The sequence below is a fragment of the Corylus avellana genome, chromosome ca5 (assembly GCF_901000735.1).
Source record: "Corylus avellana chromosome ca5, CavTom2PMs-1.0".
Classification (NCBI taxonomy): domain Eukaryota; kingdom Viridiplantae; phylum Streptophyta; class Magnoliopsida; order Fagales; family Betulaceae; genus Corylus; species Corylus avellana.
In genome coordinates this window covers 10,259,904-10,279,434 of record NC_081545.1, presented here as the reverse complement: position 1 = coordinate 10,279,434, position 19,531 = coordinate 10,259,904, and the positions used below count along the sequence as shown (strand labels likewise).

General features: G+C 34.9%; 1 protein-coding gene across 2 annotated transcripts; it reads left to right on the top strand.

The window, feature by feature from the left end:
* The first annotated feature begins 7,693 nt into the window (after nt 1-7,693).
* On the top strand, nt 7,694-14,067 carry LOC132183393 (wax ester synthase/diacylglycerol acyltransferase 11-like). Of its 2 annotated transcripts, XM_059596821.1 has the most exons (6): nt 7,694-7,888; nt 9,458-9,671; nt 9,747-10,030; nt 12,146-12,499; nt 12,758-12,895; nt 13,589-14,067. In XM_059596821.1, the coding sequence occupies exons 1-6, from the start codon at nt 7,709-7,711 to the stop codon at nt 13,751-13,753; spliced, it is 1,335 nt and encodes a 444-aa protein (XP_059452804.1). In that variant the 5' UTR covers nt 7,694-7,708; the 3' UTR covers nt 13,754-14,067. The 2 variants fall into 2 exon arrangements, with proteins under 2 accessions (XP_059452804.1, XP_059452803.1); XM_059596820.1 differs by having other exon boundaries at nt 9,458-10,030.
* The last annotated feature ends 5,464 nt before the right edge of the window (nt 14,068-19,531 follow it).

Here is a 19,531-nt window from a genome sequence, read left to right as displayed (position 1 = left end):
GAAGTGCACGGCTTTTTGGCAGCTGCAGATTTCTACATCAAGGAAAAAGCAATTAAAGATGACATGAACACGAAAAGAGTAAGAAAGTGAAAGTGTAAATTGGGTCCCTTGGATCAGCAACAACCAGTCTTCGCATCCACACCCCACAAGAGTCACAAGACACTAATGATTCACCGCCCAATTGGGAGGGAGTGGGTGTCCACGTGTACCCTAGCCGACAAGTTGGTAGCAAAATGATTTTAGGACAGAAATGTCAATAAATGTGGAAAGATAGTATAAACCAAAGATGACAAAATCTATAAATGTATACACTCTTGTACAGTTGTTCCGAGGAGAAATAAAGGAGTTTCCACTGAAGTAGCTTAGCTACCGGTTACTTTATCCATTTATTTTCCATTAATAAAAGTACATAAATTTTCTCTAAATCCCTTTTAAGAAAATATCCTCCGACTCGTTTAAAATCGTGCCAAGTATTTATAAACATTTAAAACACACATTAAATTTAGTCTAAGTTAGTAAACTACTATATCAAGAGAGAAAAGCTCCCGAAGTCTTGAGACACTCTTTGCTAGGGTTTCATCTCTAGCAGAGAGCGCCGTCGGAGGGGGAGAACCCCTGTTCTCCCCCTCCCCCCCTCCTCCCCCTCATCCTCTTCTCCCCTCGCCCTAGAGCTATCATGTTTATTTGATGTCCCTTACTCTTTGGGCGTTTTCTTCATCTCCCTCCCTCTCCGTCCCTTTTCTGATTTTAGGGTTTTTTGGAGGCCGATCTTCCATCATTCTCCATCAGCCGTGCCTGTTGCTAGGTTGGGTTTGGCTCCAGTTCGTGTCCTGCCCGATCGAACGTCTGTTGCCTGGTCCACCTCGACGCGTGCTCCACCACCTTGCTACCCAGATCCGCCAGTGCCCATCACACCTTTTGCACTGGATTCGTCTTTACGGATGTGGTTTGATTTTGGTTCTCTCTGGCTGTTTTATTTTTTATTTTTTTATTTTTATTTCGTTTTTAGTTGTTTTGTTTCTTTTCCTTTATGTCTGTCTTTTGTCATGTATTTTGCTGTGTTGTTTTTGTTGCATTGCCTGTTTGTCACACTTTGTGGGTGATGCTCTTGGGGGATTCACTCAAACTCCCCCCCAGTTTGTTTTGTGTGCGACACCAATCTCCTATGCGCCCACTCTGCCGCCCATCGTCCGCTGTCGGGTCTTTCTTCGTGTCCCCTCGCGATGAGCTCCAACGCCACCTTCCGCGTCGGTTTCCGGCCAGTACACAATCGGCTTCCTTCTGGCTGTTGTTTCTCGCTTAGTATGATTCTACAGTTTTTTCCCTGTTCTGTTGGTTTTCATTTGTTATTTGCCCGATTTTTTCTATTCTGTTTGTATTTCTGTTTTAGTCCCTTTATTTCCCTATACGTTTTTATTTCCTGTTTTTGCTTGTAATAAGGCTATTTCCCCTCTCGATTTGCATGCGTGATCCCCTCTGGATTATTTGCCATATAAGTCCAGACCTTTGGATTGTAGATGTGAATGTTATCTTGGCTTTCGGGTCGAGGAGGAAGAGTTTCGGTTGGGAGTTTGTCTACCCTCAGTTCCGAGGAATAAGTACTACCTATGCATTAGTTTGAGTCTGTTTGGCACAAATTTGTTTTTTAATATGTAGATTAGTTATGGGTTAATGGATTGATTTTGGGTCTGGAATGTAACACGTCATTTGTTACGCTTGTAACTTCATAGCTTTGGCTATGGTTGTTTGTAAAAGCTTTATGCTCATGATGATTTCTATGAATGAGACTTATATGGATTCCCTTTAAAAAAAAAAAAAAAAGTTAGTAAACTGCTACTAATGATGTTAATGTGCGTTTAAATATTTAAAACGCACATTAAATTAGTAAACTACTAATTTAATGTGCGTTTTAAATATTTATAGACACTTGGCACGATTTTAAATGAGTTGGAAGAAGAAATTTTTGTCCTTAACAAAAATAGGGAAGCCAACACGCAAATGTAAGAATTTAATGTCCCACATGACATGGCACATATGAGTACTTATTAGACTCCTTAAGTTATGAGATTATTTAATCCTAATCCTTAATAAATGTTGGTTAATTAATTAAGAGAAGTGGTTTTGTAACACCCTTGCTTCAAGTGATATGATATTGTCCGCTTTGAGCCAAGCTCGCATGGTTTTATTATTGGGTTTACCCCCAAAAGACCTCATACCATTTAGAGAGAGTATATTCCATATAAACATATCATATTTTTGATGCCCAGGCAATGTGGGACGTCATAGGTTTCCAATTGCATTAACACTTACTTTGATGGGAAGTTGAGTTATAGAATAAAGGAAACCAGTCCTCTCTCTGCCTTATAAATGTACGCAATTTTTATCATCTTTGTGTACAAGTGGGTCAAGCGAAAAAAAATCGATTTCTGGTGTTTAGACTTTCAAAGAAGAATTAAAGAGGCAATATCTTATGGTATGTTTTTTTTCTTATCAATTTATTGTGAAATTCATGATAGTTAAGATGTTGGAATCTATAGTATACGTTAGGGGTGTAACAAAAAAACTAGGAAACCAAAATCGGAACCGAGAAACCGGGTACCCCAGTTTTGAAAAATATAAAAAAACCGGGTAACCGGATACCCCAGTTCTGGTTTGTGGCACCCGGTTATAACCTGGTAACCGAGTGTATATATATATTTTAATAACATATTCTACATGTCTCTCGGTTCTCTCTCTTCTTCTTCAACAAACAGCCGCCGCTCCCCCTCTCTCTCATCGAACCCTGTCCCTGTTCACGAGCAGATCTCCATCCATAAACGTACCACCCTGAGTCCTACCATGAACCCACAACCAACCACAATAAGCCAAAAAATGAACACTAAAACTCATACACAACATTATGGAAAGGCAGAGATAGAGTGAGCTACAGGAAATTGGCCAAAGACACCTCATCCGAATGGGGGAGAGTGAGCTTGAGGCAAGGCATTAAGCCCAAAAACACAAAATTTCAAAACCCGGTTACCCTGTCCAGATAACCGGGTACCAATCGGAACTAGCCGGTTATTGTAAAACCGGTTAACCGAGTACCCAGTTCCGGTTTCGGTTTTGAAAAATTCAAAACTGGGTACCCCAATTTCATTTCCCAATTTTAGCCAATATCCAAGAAATCGAGACTGGATTTACACTCCTAGTATATGTTATGTCAATTTTATATTTTTACAGCAAAAACTCAGCTGTGTATGTGTACCATGATACGAAACACGAATTGAATGGTGTATTTGAGAAAGTTTATCTTTTTTTATTTATAAAAAAATAGTGATAAGAATTAATTAATGAACCTTTTTAGTATGTTTTAGGGTCTATTTTAGATGGTTTTGGGCATGTTTTTAGTGTTGGGGATATGTTTCCGTGTTTATTTTAAGATTTAGTGTTTTAAATGAAAAATATAATTAATTAATAAGCTTGTTAGTTAAGGCTTTTTGAGATTATTTTGTTTTGCTAATCTTTTCTATACAAATTTTACCGAAATAGGATCCACTCCAGTCCATTTTGGATTGGAAAATATCTAGTTTATGGTTAAGATTTCTTCTTAGAAATCCTAAAGCCATAAATAGGACACTTGCCCACTAACCAAAAAAATAATAAAATAATATTTTAGATTTAAAAAAATAAAATAAAATAGAAAATATTTTAAAAAAACTAAGAGTGGCCGGCCAACCCATAGGGGGGTGGCCGGAACACTCCCGAAGCCACCCCATGGCCCAACGGGGTGGTCCGGCCACCCCTAGGGCCAAATGATTTTTTTTTTTTTTTTTGTTTTCACGGGTGCACTACATTTCATATTACGGGGTGTTCTACCACCCCAAACCGCCCGGCCACAACAAGCCAACAGTGGTCCGCCATAGCCACCCTTAGTTTTTTTATAAATATTTTCTAATTTTTTTTTTTTTTTTTAAATTTAAAATAATATTTTATTATTATTTTTGTTATTAGATAGATGTCTCTATTTAAGCTTTTGTGATTTGTAAAGAAAATCTCTAACCATGAACCTGATATTCTCCAGCTCAAAATAGCCCAAGAGGATCATATTCTAATTCTACATTAAAAAAGCATTCAATGACGCTGTTTTGATCCGTAATTATAGAAATTTGTCTTGTGTCGCTAAAAAAATAATGTGATAATTTATCACTGTTACGTGAATACGTAACGGGAATAGATTATAGGTTCTGAGAAAACCTAGTCATTAGATTCAAAGGGAACCTAGACCTTTTAGATTTTGAGGAAACCTAAAAAACCTTTTTCAAACTCAAGGTTTGGAATTAATTTTATGATCCCTTTCATTAATGAGCTTGATATCTTTAAATAGACAATTACAATGCATAGTAAAATAAAAGACTAATTAGAATAAACTACTGATAATACTTATCTCTAATATTTAAATTATACTAATTAATACTTATCTTTAATATTTAAATAATCTAATGTTATCTATATAGATAACATATTATCCTAAGGTGTTTTAAATCTAAAATACCTCTTATTATACCTCTAACATTCCATTCCCCTTAAGGAGACCTTGTCCTCAAGGTCTAGAAATTCTTTTCTTCCAATGTTGCCCCCATTTTGCATTCTTTTTGTCTTTGGCCTTTCATCCTCTTCCTAGGTGGTCGTTCAGAAAGTGGAAACGCTACTTTGTCACCAAGTTTCCAGATCTGCACCCTTCAGTTCTCTTTGACGGTTCTGTGTGGGTTGGAGATGGTGGTTGCTCTATGGGTCACGAGGTATAGTTTCTGTAGCAAGTGGGGTTGATGAATTTTCTCGGTGAGAGATGGCTTTGTTGGGCGGTGGGTTGATGAATTGTAGATGGCTTTATGTTGGGACTCTATTATTGGTGGTGATGGGGCTATTTTGGAATAGTGGTGGGGCTGGGCCTGTATAGGTATAGCAGCACAAGGTAGTGGTGAGACTTCAATGTGGTGAAATGGATCATGCGATTTGATAAGGTTGTTGATGTCTTCCGTTGACTGGAAATGTAGTGCCCCAGAATTTTCAAAGCTATTTAAATAGATTATTTTGATAATGATGTTATTTTAATATCCATTGTAGCTAAGGATTTTAATTCTTGGGAAATTTATGAGAGTGGTAATTAGAGAATGGTAATTGGTGAAATAATAGGATAGTAAGTGGTAGGTATAAGGATGGTAGAATAAGAAGGTAGAATAGTATAGGTAGAATAGTATAGGGTTGGTAGAATAGTATAGGGTTGGTAGAATAGTATAGAGTTGGTGAAATAGTATAGGGTTGGTGAAATAGTATAGGGTTGGTGAAATAGTATTTGATTTTCTCCTATAAATAGAGCTCTTCTCCTTCAGTATTTTCACCACTCATCTCCTCTCCCATCTCTTGCATATATTCTTCCTTCTTCCACTTTTTACTCGGTCTTTCTTCTTTCTAAGAGTGTTTACTCAGAACAGAGAGAGAAAGGGCGAGACCAAGCGCTACAAGAAAGAAAGAACACAAGAGATAGCGGACTTTAGAAATTAGTTTCAAAAGATATACTAGTGGTGTTAGTCATATTGGAGCAACTAGATTCCTTCATACCACTTTTAGCTTCAGTCTAGAGGTAAGTAAATTCACTACCCCTTCTAAAATTACTTCATGTCATGCTATTTATTCATTATTTAGTAAATTGTAAATGATTATTTTATTTATGTATTATGAAGTTATGTTGCATGCATGAAGGATTTCTAAAAGAATTATCTAGAAAGTTTCTATTTATTTAAACGCTTTCTAAGTACAACAAGTTTATATTTGAAAAGGTTTTCATTTTGAGAAAAGAAAGTTGAGAAATGATGATGATTATAAGAAAGAAAAAAAGATGATAAACCCTCCTACATGTTGCCCTAAGATGCATCAAAAGAAGTACAAAGAAAAGTACAAGAGATGAGATAAATGTTTATGAAATGAGGGCACATGTATGGAGGAGAGTATTTTTGGCCCCAAGATAAGTAAAGATGAGAGTTCGGTACCGATACTCGGATGGAGGCGAAACCACTGAAGGAGGCTATGCCAGAAGGTGGTATTCCATCAACTAGACCGTTGAGTGCACCAAGAAAGAGTTAATTGACGGTCGGGCATGGCTGTGGCCACAGTTCAGTGCCATGGTCACAGGACCCGCAACCCTCGTGCACAGGGGTAATAGTGTACATGGGCCCTATTATGAGAAAATGATACTATATTTTCAACGATGATATGCTATGATGATTTACAGAGATGATTTATAATGATGATTTATAATGATGCATTATGATGATGATTTATAAAGATGATTTACAACGATGATCTATTACTAGATGTAATAGTATGTATATGTTACGGGAGATGCAACCGTACATACAGATATTATTATGGCTAGAATTATATTTATTTGCGAAAATGATTTTCAAAACTGAGAACAAGGAGTAAAACTATTTATGGTTGTGGATTTTACTTGCTGGGCCCCCTTTGGGCTCATTCAGTTTTATTTCTTGTTTTCAGGTAGAAAGGATGCTGGAATAGGAGGCCGGAATGGGGTGGGAATAATTATTAATTTTCAAAGTCTTTTCATATAAGTTATTGTAATGATATGATATTCCGCAACTAAAATCTAATGTTTTCTAATTTCGCTTGTAATAAAATCTCTTGAATAATGTTTTACGCATTTATTGTATCCTTTAAAATCAAGTACTCTGATAGACCTTATAGATCTTTGCAAGAACTTTTGTTGTAAAAGAAGAAAAGTGGCAAACTCAGCCTTAACGGGCTGGGGATGTTACAGGAAATCCAGTGATGGCATGGGATACGGTGGTAGCACCATTTGTTGCTGCTCGTAGCAGTGAAGTTAATTGTTGTTATCAGTTGAACCATCGTCAAATTTGGCAATCAATGCAGACAATTTTTCTTTAATCCTCTCATTATTTTCTTCCATCTTTTTCATAAAGCTTTCAACCATAGTCATAAGGTTACCAAGCTGCTGCTCAAGTAAATCCAGCCTTGGATTCTCCATTGAACAAGATCGCGGCTCTGATACCAAATGTTACGTGAATACGTAACGGGAATAGATTATAGGTTCTGAAGGAACTTAGACCTTAGATTCAAAAGGAGCCTAGACCTTTTAGATTTTGAGAAAACCTAAAAAACCCTTTTCAAACTTAAGGTTTGGAATTAATTTTCTGATCCCTTTCATTAATGAGCTTGATGTCTTAAAATAGACAATTACAATGCATAGTAAAATAAAAGACTAATTAGAATAAACTACTGATAATACTTATCTCTAATATTTAAATTACATTAACTAATACTTATCTTTAATATTTAAATAATCTAATGTTATCTATAGATAACATATTATCCTAAGGTGTTTTAAATCTAAAATACCTCTATATTATTATACCCTTAACAATCACAAACTCAATAGTAATTTTAAGAGTTACATCGTAATACAAGAGACTTATATCATTACTTCCCAATCCAATAGAAATGAATTAAATAGTAATTTTTGTTTTTGTTTTTAGATTGCAGTTATTGTGTGAGGTGGGAAAGTAGTGACTTTAAATGGTTAGAGCAGGAGCCGTCGTCTCCTACTTTTGTACTCCAACAAACTTATTGAATGCCACAACTAATCGAAGCCCCTTAAATAGCTTTCCATGCCAAGTGAGTGAAAGAAATTATGGCGTTGAATGAAGGATCGGAGCCCGTGAGTCCAAGCGGACAATACTTGAACAGCTCGGTCTTGTCTATTTCTATTCTCACTGTTTTGGAATCTGAAGTTCCAATCAACGACGCCCATGCCATTTCATTGCTCAACCATGTCTTCCTCCCCATCAATCCACGCTTCTCCTCCGTCATGGTAATCTCTCTCTCTCTCTCTCTCCCTTTCTTATGTTTTCTAGCTTTATATATATATATATATATATATATATACGTTTTTCTCCAGTATATGTGGTGTCAAGTCCACCACCACGGCTTCTGAGTGGCTTTCCAGGGCCGCAGTATTCAGATCAGGCGGCCGGGAACGGTCGAAGACAGTGGGTGGTGGTGGTGTTGCATGCCTCCCTATTTTAAGAATGCGAGCGACATGTTTTTGGAAAGTCAAAGTGGTTGGTGAGGTGGCTTCATGGTGGATCTGAAAGTTCTTTTTGTTTTTGTTTTTGTTATTTGTTTTTTTTCTTTGTTTTGTATTTTTACTTTATTGATTATAATACCGTCTTACTTAGAAAAGGACAAAAAAAAAAAAAAAAAAAAAATAGATAGAAATATATATGGTGTTTTTCTGAAAACTAGGGAAAAAAATTTTAGCCTTTTTTTTTTTTTTAAACCACAAGATCTTAAAAAAAAAAAAAAAAAAAATAAATCAAAGTGATTAGGTGCTCCAAAAAAAAATTATAAAAAAACATTTCACAGCATAATTATTGAAATAAAAATTGTTTATGATTTATTACACCAAAACCCAAAACTCATAGGCTAGCTATCAAAATTTCAAACAAAAAAAATCCATAAGATGCTCGACTCCTTAAAAAAATAAAATTATATAGAGTGATCTCAATATTGTATGCCAACGTATGGAAGGTTACATAGAATTTTGATGCTATCATCTAAGGGTATTTCGATTATTTTTGTTTTGTTTTTTTGTTTATCTGTATTTTACAATGATACTTCTTAATTAGAAAGTCAACTGTTTAAATTAAAACTTTTATGTGATATTATAAAAGAATGATAATTTGGAGCGATAAAGTCTAACTTACTATATAGAGATATTACCCCTTTTCCTTATTTTTTTTTTCCCAGGCTATTATAGAAACTACCTAATCTTAGGTTTTGCCCGATTACAAAATTTCAATTATTTGAAAATTGATATAACCTTTGCCTTTTTCTTCTTCTATTCATATGATATGATCTTATCTCCTAATTCAGTTATCTTTTTTTCTTTTCTCTTGATATGTTATATTTACTCTTGTCCATTGATGATTTTCAAAAACAATTTAAGATAAAATTGTAAGGAAACTTCATAAAACCTTTCTGAATTTTCATTCATTCTGACATTACTCTCAAAGTTTAAACTCTCAATTAACGATATCAAACTTTCAATTACCCTATTTTGTTAGGATTTTCAGTTAAATCTTGCCAAAATTCTTAAAATTCTCTTTTTTTTTTTTTTGAGAATTTTTTGTATTTTGTTAGGATTTTCAGTTAAATCTTGCCAAAATTCTTAAAATTCTCTTTTAAAAAAAATTCTCAAAAAAAAAAAAAAAACACACACACACATGATTGAAAGTTCAATACCCTTAATTGGGAGTTTTTAAATTACGGGAGACTAATTTCAAAACAAATGAAATTCCAGTGAGGTTTTCTAAAATTTCCATTAAAATTTTCACTTACCCCTTTAAAAGTGCCACTAATGCTGAGAACTCTGAAACAGGTTACAAACCAAAAAGGTGATAAACAATGGAAAAGGGTTGAAGTGAAGCTTGAAGACCATGTTAATGTCCCCATTTTCCCTGCCGGCTTGTCACCCACATCATACGATGAATATCTTGACGACTACATGTCAAAGATAGCAATGGATCAGTTTCCCCAAAGCAAACCACTATGGGAAATTCACATATTCAAGTATACAACAAGCAACGCAGCTGGTAATCTCATATTGAAGCTTCATCATTCACTTGGTGATGGCTATTCTCTTATGGGTGCACTTCTTTCTTGTCTAGAAAGAGCGGATAATCCTTCTATTCCCCTTACATTGCCGTCACGCCCACGCTCAGAACCAAAAAGTGAAAACAAAAGTGCTTTTGCAAGAGCGTTACAAACCTTTTCGTCAGTCTCTAACACTCTATTCGATTTTGGATGGAGTGTGTTAAAGAGCACTTTGGTTGAGGATGATCGAACACCGATAAGGAGTGGGGATGAAGGAGTGGAGTATCGGCCAATCACAATATCAACCATGACATTCTCTCTTGATCGTATCAAACACATAAAGAACAAGCTTGGAATGGTAAGATCAACATATCTTAGCACAAACTAGCTAGTGATTTGATTTTCATGAATTTCATATTCACTACAATCATTTATGCTTTAGCCGGATTAGTTGGGTAGGAACCAGAAAACAATTATCTCTTCAATTATATACTTTTTAGTAACTCGTAACTGTTAGAGTAATGTTATATAGTTGACTGTTATACAACTGTCAAATATTTTGATGATGTAATAGTTAAAATTAGTCATTGGATCAACCCATTAAAAAAAAAAAAAGAAAAAAAAATTTTTATTTTCCATTTGTTGAGTGTACACTTACCAAATTAGTCTTCTATCTTGGTCACGCGCGACTATTGAATACCACCACCGGCTATAATATCGAAGGTGGCAAAATAAAAAACGGGGTTTGTTCACATTTTGCTTCCACCAAGGTTGGAATAATTGGAAACCTTTGAATCATTTTCCATGAAGGTCGTTTTCACCTCGCCTTTGCCTTCAAATTATTGGAGGCAGAAGATTCAAAAATGACTAGCTAGTAACGAAACGACTCCGTCTTTGTTCTCTCCTTTCTCCCTTGTTCATACCTTTCCTCATCCTTACCATTACCTCCTCCCAATCAGCACCCCCTCCCCCCATCATTGACCCTTTTGACTTTCTCATCTTTCCAAATTTCTATATAATTAAAATACAATATCATCTCTATAAGCCAATCAAAAAAACATGCTCAATTATGTAATTTTCCATTGAAGGACAGAAGATCTACTTTTATTTGAAAATCTTGTTGTTGTACTTAACACCCATATGTTCTCCCCTTTGTTGGAACCTCTTCATCATTGGAATCTTCTTGGTTAAATCCTTATGATACTCATATTCTGACGACCACCGATTGCAATAATGCCTGTTCATATTAAGAATAGCTTGACTAGTGTCTAGAATATAACAGCCACCAAAATTCTAGTTCTATTTGTTGTGGCATATATGCATAGTTGATGCAAATTTCTTGATGACTCGACCAACGATGGGGATCTTGCATAGAAGGGAGAGTGCATGTATAGAGAATGAAGAGGTTGTGCGTACCTCAAGATGTGTGCCCATTAAGGGGAGGCTCCTTGTGAATGGTCCCTTAAATGCTAGTCACTTGGCATATTTGTGACTGTATGATTATCGCCATCTCAATCCCATCTCCTCTGTACGAGTCAAATCCATGGAGGATGCTTAGGGCTCATGATGAGTTTGTTGAGATGGAAAATATTCTAATTAACTGTTGTTGATACTTTAGATATAAATCCTTGTGATTATGGAGATTAGGACAAACTTATGAGATGATGGTGCATGCCATACTATGCTCTCCTTTACTTCCGAAGACCGTATTCTTGCAAACAAATGATTATTGGGTGTGGATTGCAATGGCTCAATGTTATTAATCTGATCAGCTTCTGACACTTGACGAGGTAAGAAATGATAAAAAATTATTCTTTCAACCATCTCCGTATAGTGAACGGTAAATTTACTATTGAATGATGTGTAACATGCCTTGTAAGTATTAGAGAAGGGTAGTAGCAACGGGGCTTGAGGCAAGGGATTGGGAAAAATGTTGGAGAGGTGCCATAACCCATTGCAAAGAGAAAAGCATCATATATAGGAGAGAGAGCACAATTTTTTTTATGATTATAATAAAGCATTGAGTATGCTAATGCTACTTGAGAAATGTTATACCAAATTTTATTCTAAAAAGTTGGTTCCTAAAAGTGATGTGTCACTATCCAATACGATCGTAACACATTTTCTAAAATAGTAATCTCATAGAATGGTGACACATCACTTAATAAACTAAATTTTATGAAGAAAATTTATTAAAGTAAAGCATTTTTTATGCTACCTAATGCATTGGGTACCTTATCTCATGTTTACGGAAGGTACGTGGTATTTGCTGCATGTGAATTTTTGGAACTTTTTGCATAGAAAACTTGAAGAATAATATAAAGAATGATTCATGAATAGTTGTGTTAACTTAATTGGTTGGATTCAGCAAAATCCATGCTTAGAGTCCATATATACGTGTTATTTCTTTTGGTTCTTAGGTTAGAATTAGTTTTTTATATACCGATCGAATTGCATTTTCCCAACTGCACAGACAACAAATGATGTAATATCTGGAATAATCTTCTTGGGCACCCGATTATGCATGCAAGAGATAAGCAATGAATCAAGTGAAGCACATTCGACAGCCTTAGTGTTGCTCAACACAAGAATGATTAGTTCCTACAAGTCAATCAAGGAAATGGTTGAACCAAACTCAGAGGCTCCATGGGGGAACCGATTCGGCTTCTTACATGTTCCAATTCCAAAGTTTAAGGATCCTAAATCCTTAGACCCACTTGAGTTTGTGAGGGAAGCACACAAGATAATCAAGAGGAAGAGAAGCTCATTGGATGTTTATCTCACCGGCAGGCTATTGGAGATTATGAAGAATATTAGAGGACCCGAGGTACATATTCTATCATCAATGATTTGATATTTTTCAAAACAATTTTGTTTAACTTTTATTAAAAAGACCCTCCTTTTAGTTTAAAAGTTAATACTACTTAATTATATATTTGTTATTCTACAATATTTGGTAATATATTTTTCTTTGATGGTTATTAATTAATAAATATCAATGAGTTATTATTAAACTTATAATTTTTTTTCTGAAATACCATATTAGAAATTTCTGTTAATATATATGGGCATGCAAATAATGCAGGCGGTTGCTAGACACATCCATAGGACACTAAGGAACTCCAGTGTGACGGTGACAAATGTGGTTGGGCCAATTGAAAAAATGGCTTTGGCTAATCATCCAGTTAAAGGCATATATTATATGACAATTGGTGTGCCTCAGGTAATACACTAAATTTTCCTTTTGCAGTTTTTGGTATTGAACTTTTGATAGAAATATAACTTCACAATTAATTTGTGGCCATCTAATTAGTATAACTTGTGGCATATTTTTTTGGAGATGTCACATATTTTGAATAATAAAACAAAGAGTATGTGATTTTGTTGGTTTTTCTCTAGATAAGTGCCCTTATAATGACTGCTTTGATTTTAATTTGCTCTCCATTCAACTCTTTCCTACATAATTCAGATAAGTGTTTCAATTTACAAGTGAACTGTACTGTAGAGCATTACCAAATAGCACACAAAAGGTCACTTTGTGAAGAGCCAACGTCATTAGGTTTGTTTGACAGTGCTTTTAAGAAGGTGTTTTTTATTTTTTAGTTGTGATCTGACATAAAAGTCATAATAGTTGTGAATTTTTTTTGAGTGTTTGTGTTTTCAATTCTGTGTTAATACCTTTATTTTTTGGCTAAAAAGGAGGAAAAAAAAAAAAAAAAACAAAAACAAAAACAGATGTTGCAAAACGATAAGTTTGGAACATATATATAAACTATGGTTTTCTTTTATTTTTTTTTTATTTATTTTTTATTTTTTATGAATGATTCTTGGACTTGTTGCTTTTAGTTAATTAGTTAGATTCATAATAATATATTGGCTGTTGTAACAAGTTTTTCTTTTTATTATGGGTTTGCAGAGTCTTACCGTATCAATAATAAATTACATGGGGAATCTGAGGGTCACCGCCGGGATAGAAAAGGGATTCCTAGAACCCCAAAAGTTCAAGTCATGCATGAAAAATGCCTTTGAGATGATGCTCAAAGCTGTGGATGAACTTCCTCTACGTAAAACTTTAATTTGAAAGTTTTTATATTCTTCATGTAAGTTTATTTTATATTATCATCACAAACGTAAAAGTTTTTATATTCTTCATGTAAGTTTATTTTATATTATCATCACAAACGTAAGGGTTTTAATTTTCTCTTGAATTGTTATTTGGTAAGCAAAAAGATTACTTCCAACCTGATTGCGAATAGACTAGTAACTAAATGAAAGAATGTTTTTATAGTATTGGTTTATTTTTTTTATTTTTTCTTTTAACTTTTGGTTTCGTGTAATAAGATTTTAATTACTTATATGTGGTTCTATACTACATCTTAGAATATATCGATAATATATTATGAGATTTTATATTATTGATTTATATTTCTTAGTATAGGTCGATTTATGTTTTCTTGTATGAGTATCAAGTTAATGAGAATAATATCACTACAAAAAAAAAAGGGGTTTTCATGACATGTTTACAATAGCCCATTTTTTGCCACATCACTATTTAGTGCCACGTCAATAAACACTTTTTTAACGTATTGAATTTGACATGTCACTAAGTTGTGACATGTCAAATTCAACACGTCAATTAATAACGATGTGTCAAATATTGCCACGTTGCTAAATTTAAATTTGATTTAATTTTTTTAAAAAAAATTTAATTTATATACTTTAGTGATGTGGCGATTTGTGACACGTCAATAAATATTGACGTGTCAAAATGATTAAGATGGCCCGTCAATAAAAATTGACGTCAATAATGATTGACGTGTCACAATGGCACGTCAATAAAGTTGTGATGTGGTATTGTGCAATCTAATAATTTTATTGACGTGTCATATTGGCACGTCAATAAAGTTGTGACGTGTCAGAATGACACGTCAATATAGTGTTGATATGCAACTTTGTCACATCATCATTTTATTGATGTGTCAATATGACACGTCATTAATTATTAATTACAAATATTAATTATAATATCATTAATAATATTTATTATGTATTTTTAAAAAAAAGTATTAGGTAATTAACACAACTTAATTGACTAAAAACCAAAACTTTCGCGTTCAAAGCATTGTTAAACCGGATGAGTTCCAATAAAAAATTTGTTTTGACTTCGGCCAATCTCATGATTCAATCCTTCAGATTTAACATGGTTTAAATGAAATCGTGTAATATGTTTGTGGACTTCACCAGAGAGGCTCTTTTGCAGTTGGGTTGGTTGTAATATGCACAAGTGGGTCAATCATATCTCTAACCTTTTTCGAATTCTCACATTTCAGTCAATCATATCTCTGACCTAGATCAATATGAACAATAGATTTCATGTCTTATATATTATGGATGAGTATTTTATAATGACTCTCTCATAATTATTATTCTAATTATTAATAATTAAAAAGACAAAATTAGTAAATATCACCATGCTACATATATATAGGATGGTGATATTCTTGTCATGACAAGAATATATAATTTTTAGAAAAATAGAATTTTATCTTTCTCTTTTAAAATCATTTTTAGAAGAGTGGTTACATAATTATCTCGATTTCATATCTCAGATTATGAAAAACGTCATGCCGACTCCAAATATCAATTAATGCAGAATAAATGTACAAATAAGAAATGCTACGTGTTCTTTTAGTTTTAATTAAGTATATAGTATTTATAAAAAATAGGTGATCAATTTTTTTTTTTCTCTCTTGGGTTTTAGGAAACTAAGAACAATTAATATATATATATATATATATATATATATATATATATATATATTAATCAAGGCAGCAAAGAGACCGACAACACTCATGGCTCTGATACCAAGGAGGGGGAGGGGTGGAAGCGCAGTATGCATATAGATGCAGGGGATGAGGGGGAGGTGATAATAGATGCAGAAAATAAGCAGTTGAAAATCAAAGCAATAGAACCGTCCAAGATGGCGGTATGACAATTGATAATCAAAATAAACAACTGAAATAAAAACAGTTGATAAGTTGGAAACTAAGAAAACAGATAATCGTTATAGATTATACAGATAAAAACCTTTACAGGAGTAAGCGTTAGGACTTACTGAAGTAATGGATAAGAAGAAGAAGAAGAATCAGAAGGGGAATAGCTGGAGGATAGAGTGTCTCAAGGAACCTCTCAAAAAACCTCTGCCTTACAATGGGGGAGGGGAGCCCGTTATATAGGCTTAAGAAAAGTAAAAACAGTAAATTACAATCATGAGCCGCGTTCATGCGGTCAAAAGCAAACAGTAAAAAGTAAACAGTAAAGGCACGTCTGGCGCCAGTCTGAACAGTGAAAGCATCAATCTGGAACAGTAGATTGTCGGCACTGTAGTGTCGGCAGACAAATCTTGAACAGTGAGTGAACAGTGCATTTGAACAGTAATCCTGCGCGTGTCGTCCGGACATGAACAGTAAAAGTGAACAGTGATTTTGCACAGTAACTCCAAATATAGATGAACAGTGATCCGTCTAAGAGCAAGGAGAACCAAATAATCTGAAACCAGCCGTCCGGGGCTAGCTCTGTCGATCTGGCCGTCATGAAGCCAGTCTTTGGGAAAACCTGAGAAAACTAGCCGTTTGTTAGGGCTAGATAAAACTGAACTTTGAGGACCGTTAGGGGCCCATAAATCACATGTCTTCAGCCCCTGGGTAGGGGTAGTAGTCTTGTGAGTCTTCAAAATATTGCGGAACCTGGATGGGCTTTTCAGCAGATGGTTTAGACGTCTCGTCTTCGTCATCTTCTAAGGTATCCAGAGCAGCAAGCAAGGCTTCAATCATTTCTTTCTTCTTGGAAGAATTCTTCTTTGAAGAGCTTGAAGAAGCCGAATGGGAGGAAGCAGGGGAACTTTCTTTTTCTCGTTTTGGAGAAGAGAAAGCACTGGGTGGAATCAACAAATTAGACAGGGCAGACGCCTTTGGGGCAGGAAGGGCCTTGGGAGCGTGAGCCATGTTTTTAACCTCAAGGACAATGGAATCATTTAGTGAGCATTTATCCCACCATTTGATATACCAATGCCTTTGGATTTTGTCTTCCGAGAGGTGATATTGCCATCTCAGAATCCACGGAATCTTGAATTTTTTAACAAAATGAAGCATAGTTGAAAACTTTGCTCCATAGGAATCAACCTTGTAATGACCTTTGAAAATTTGAAAGGCATCAACAAGTTGGAGGGGGAGAATATCAGGGAGACAACCAAATTGGTTCCACCACCTGGAGAACCAGAGAGGGAGAATACCAGAAAATTCTTTATCAAAACTGACAAACCAAGAATGCTCAAATTTCGAGGTTTGATGAAGCAAGAATTTGAAAAAGGCATCCACGTAATCATAATAATTACAGGGGATGTTAAACCCGTTCAGGGACCTGGAATCAGAAGGGTGATTACCCCATTCTTTTTCCGAAATAATTCTCTTGAAATAAACACTGTGGTAAATTGTTTTCTGGGGGTTAATCTTGTCAGAGATGACCTTGAAGAAAACAGAACCTGTTTGTTTCAGGATAGCAGAATAATAAGCCAAATTTTTCGAAGGATGTTCAGGAATCCAATGAAAGTTTGGGGGAAAATAGGAGACGGCAATATCTCCGGGGGTGAGGGAAGGGGAAACCCGATTTATCTCAACAAAAAATAAATTTTGGGAGTAGGGGAGGGTCATGTATTTTGACGACGTCCGGTCGTACTTGACAGGGGGTTTCTGGGAAGGATCCGCAAAGGGATCATAGGGGGCAGCAAGAGTGCTGGAATATGAAACCTGGGAACCAGGACAAAAAGGGGTGAATCTGTTGGTTAGGGCAACAGATGAAAATGGCAATGGGAACAATGGAAGACTCTGACTTGATGGTCAGAGCCTTGGAAGTAACTTTCTCTTTATCTTTTTTGCCTGCCATGGTGGCACTGCAAAATTTCAAAAGGAAAGAAATGAGGAATAAAGATGCAAAAATCTTTAAAATATCACAAAATAATTTTAAAATTATTTTGATGCAAAGTAAAACAGTTATAATAATATGCGCCATGTGCTGGGTGCAGGTATGAACAGTAGGTAAAACACGACCGTCAGGGGGAGTGTTTAAACAAGATGAAGTCCTAATGGGAGTAAGGTACTCATCAGACTCTAGTCCTGAAAACCTATTAATCAACCTATTAATATCAATTTCAAATTTGGAAACGAACTCGAACTGAATTTTAGTACCAAATTTGACAGTAGAAACACCAATTTCATCAACAGAAAATGGATAAAGCAAAGAAAGAAAAGGCATGCCAAGAATTACTTTTTCTTTCATGTTTTTAACAAGAACAGCAGAAGTATGAAAGCGAACATCCTTTTGACAAATATGAATGTTACCGAGCTCATACTTGATATGCAACTTGTTTCCACTAGCAGAATTTAATCTTTGAGTGGAAGGTTCAAAATATTTTTTGGGAACAAAATCTTCTTGAATGCAATTCAAGTCAGAACCAGAATCAATTAAAGCAATAGCATCAAAAACATATTCATCAGAAATACGGATATGAATTTTTGAATACCATTTGGGAGGAACAACTTTAGAAATCATACTGACAACCTTAACCTCATCAGAGAGAGGTTTATGGGTGGATTCAGCCTCATCATCATGCTCAGAATTTTTAGTGTCTTCGTTACTGGAAGCACTTTCTGGAAAACATTTGTTAAGATTTAACAGCAGGAGCTGTTGTTGTAAATCTTTGTTTTCAGTTTTCACAGCTTGCAGGTCAGTCTGCAATTTCACAATATCTTTCTTGATACTACTGGTCTCAAGCTGCAATTCTGAGACAGTAAGCACTTTGTTTTTCGGGTTGGAAAAACGTTTCAAAGTGTCTTCAAGAGAAATCTTGGAAGTAGCTGGTTTTTCAAAATTTTTAACCATGAGTTTCTTAAGTTTTTTAAGATACTCTTCTTTTAACTCAGGATCATCAATTTTTGAAATCAAAGTTAAAAGCAAATCTTCTTGTTCTTCTGATTTGGACATCATTGAACAAGTTTTTGGGTTGCAGCAAGAACCGGCACAGTTCTCAAATTTATAACAATTTTCATAAACAGAAGAATCAGAATGATAATCAGAATCCGAAGAGGATGGAAGATCATCATTAGAAGAATAATCAGAAAATCCATTGTTTTGGAAAATTCTGAAAATCTTTTGCTTTTCATCGTCCTTGATGTTTAAAGCATTGATCTCTTGTTTAATCTTTTTGGGAGGTTTAGGGCACTTGTCAGCATAGTGTCCAGATTCTCCACAATTAAAACATTTATCTTTTGAAAAATATTTTTCAAACTTAGAGCCTTTACTCCGTTTGGGAGGTTTAGAAAATTTAGGTTTGTTAAATTTTCTTGTCTTAGCTCTGTTGTAATATGGAGGGGAAGATTTTGCGAAATCTTTTCTGGTTTTCTTCTTATGCTTCTTTGAAGGAGCAATAGGAGGCAAACCAAATTGTTCACAGAAATTTCCCATTTCATATTTAGCTTTCTTGGCGTTCTTAAGCTGCTGTCGGATCATTTTTTGATCGATGCACATCTTAATGCCAAGTTTTTTCACTGTGGAGAATAAATCTCCATAGGTTAATCTTTCAAAATCGATGAGACCAGTGTCAGTACTGATCAACTCATCTTTAACCTTGTGAGCAAATAATGAGGGCAATCCATCAATAAACTTTTCTTTCCAATAAGGCTTTTGGCTATCAGACCTCATCATAACACGGGAAAGAAAAACATCTTGATACCATCTATAGTCAGACATAGTAGGGCATCGAAGATTATTCAAATAATCAGAAATACGAGAAGTAATGTTGGAA

Bases quoted from the DNA above. Each gene is read 5' to 3' on its own strand.
- LOC132183393 (XM_059596820.1), top strand. From the start codon at position 7,709: ATGGCGTTGAATGAAGGATCGGAGCCCGTGAGTCCAAGCGGACAATAC. The intron at 10,031-12,145 runs GTAAGATCAACA...CCAACTGCACAG, and splicing joins TAAAGAACAAGCTTGGAATG to ACAACAAATGATGTAATATC. The intron at 12,896-13,588 runs GTAATACACTAA...ATGGGTTTGCAG, and splicing joins TGACAATTGGTGTGCCTCAG to AGTCTTACCGTATCAATAAT.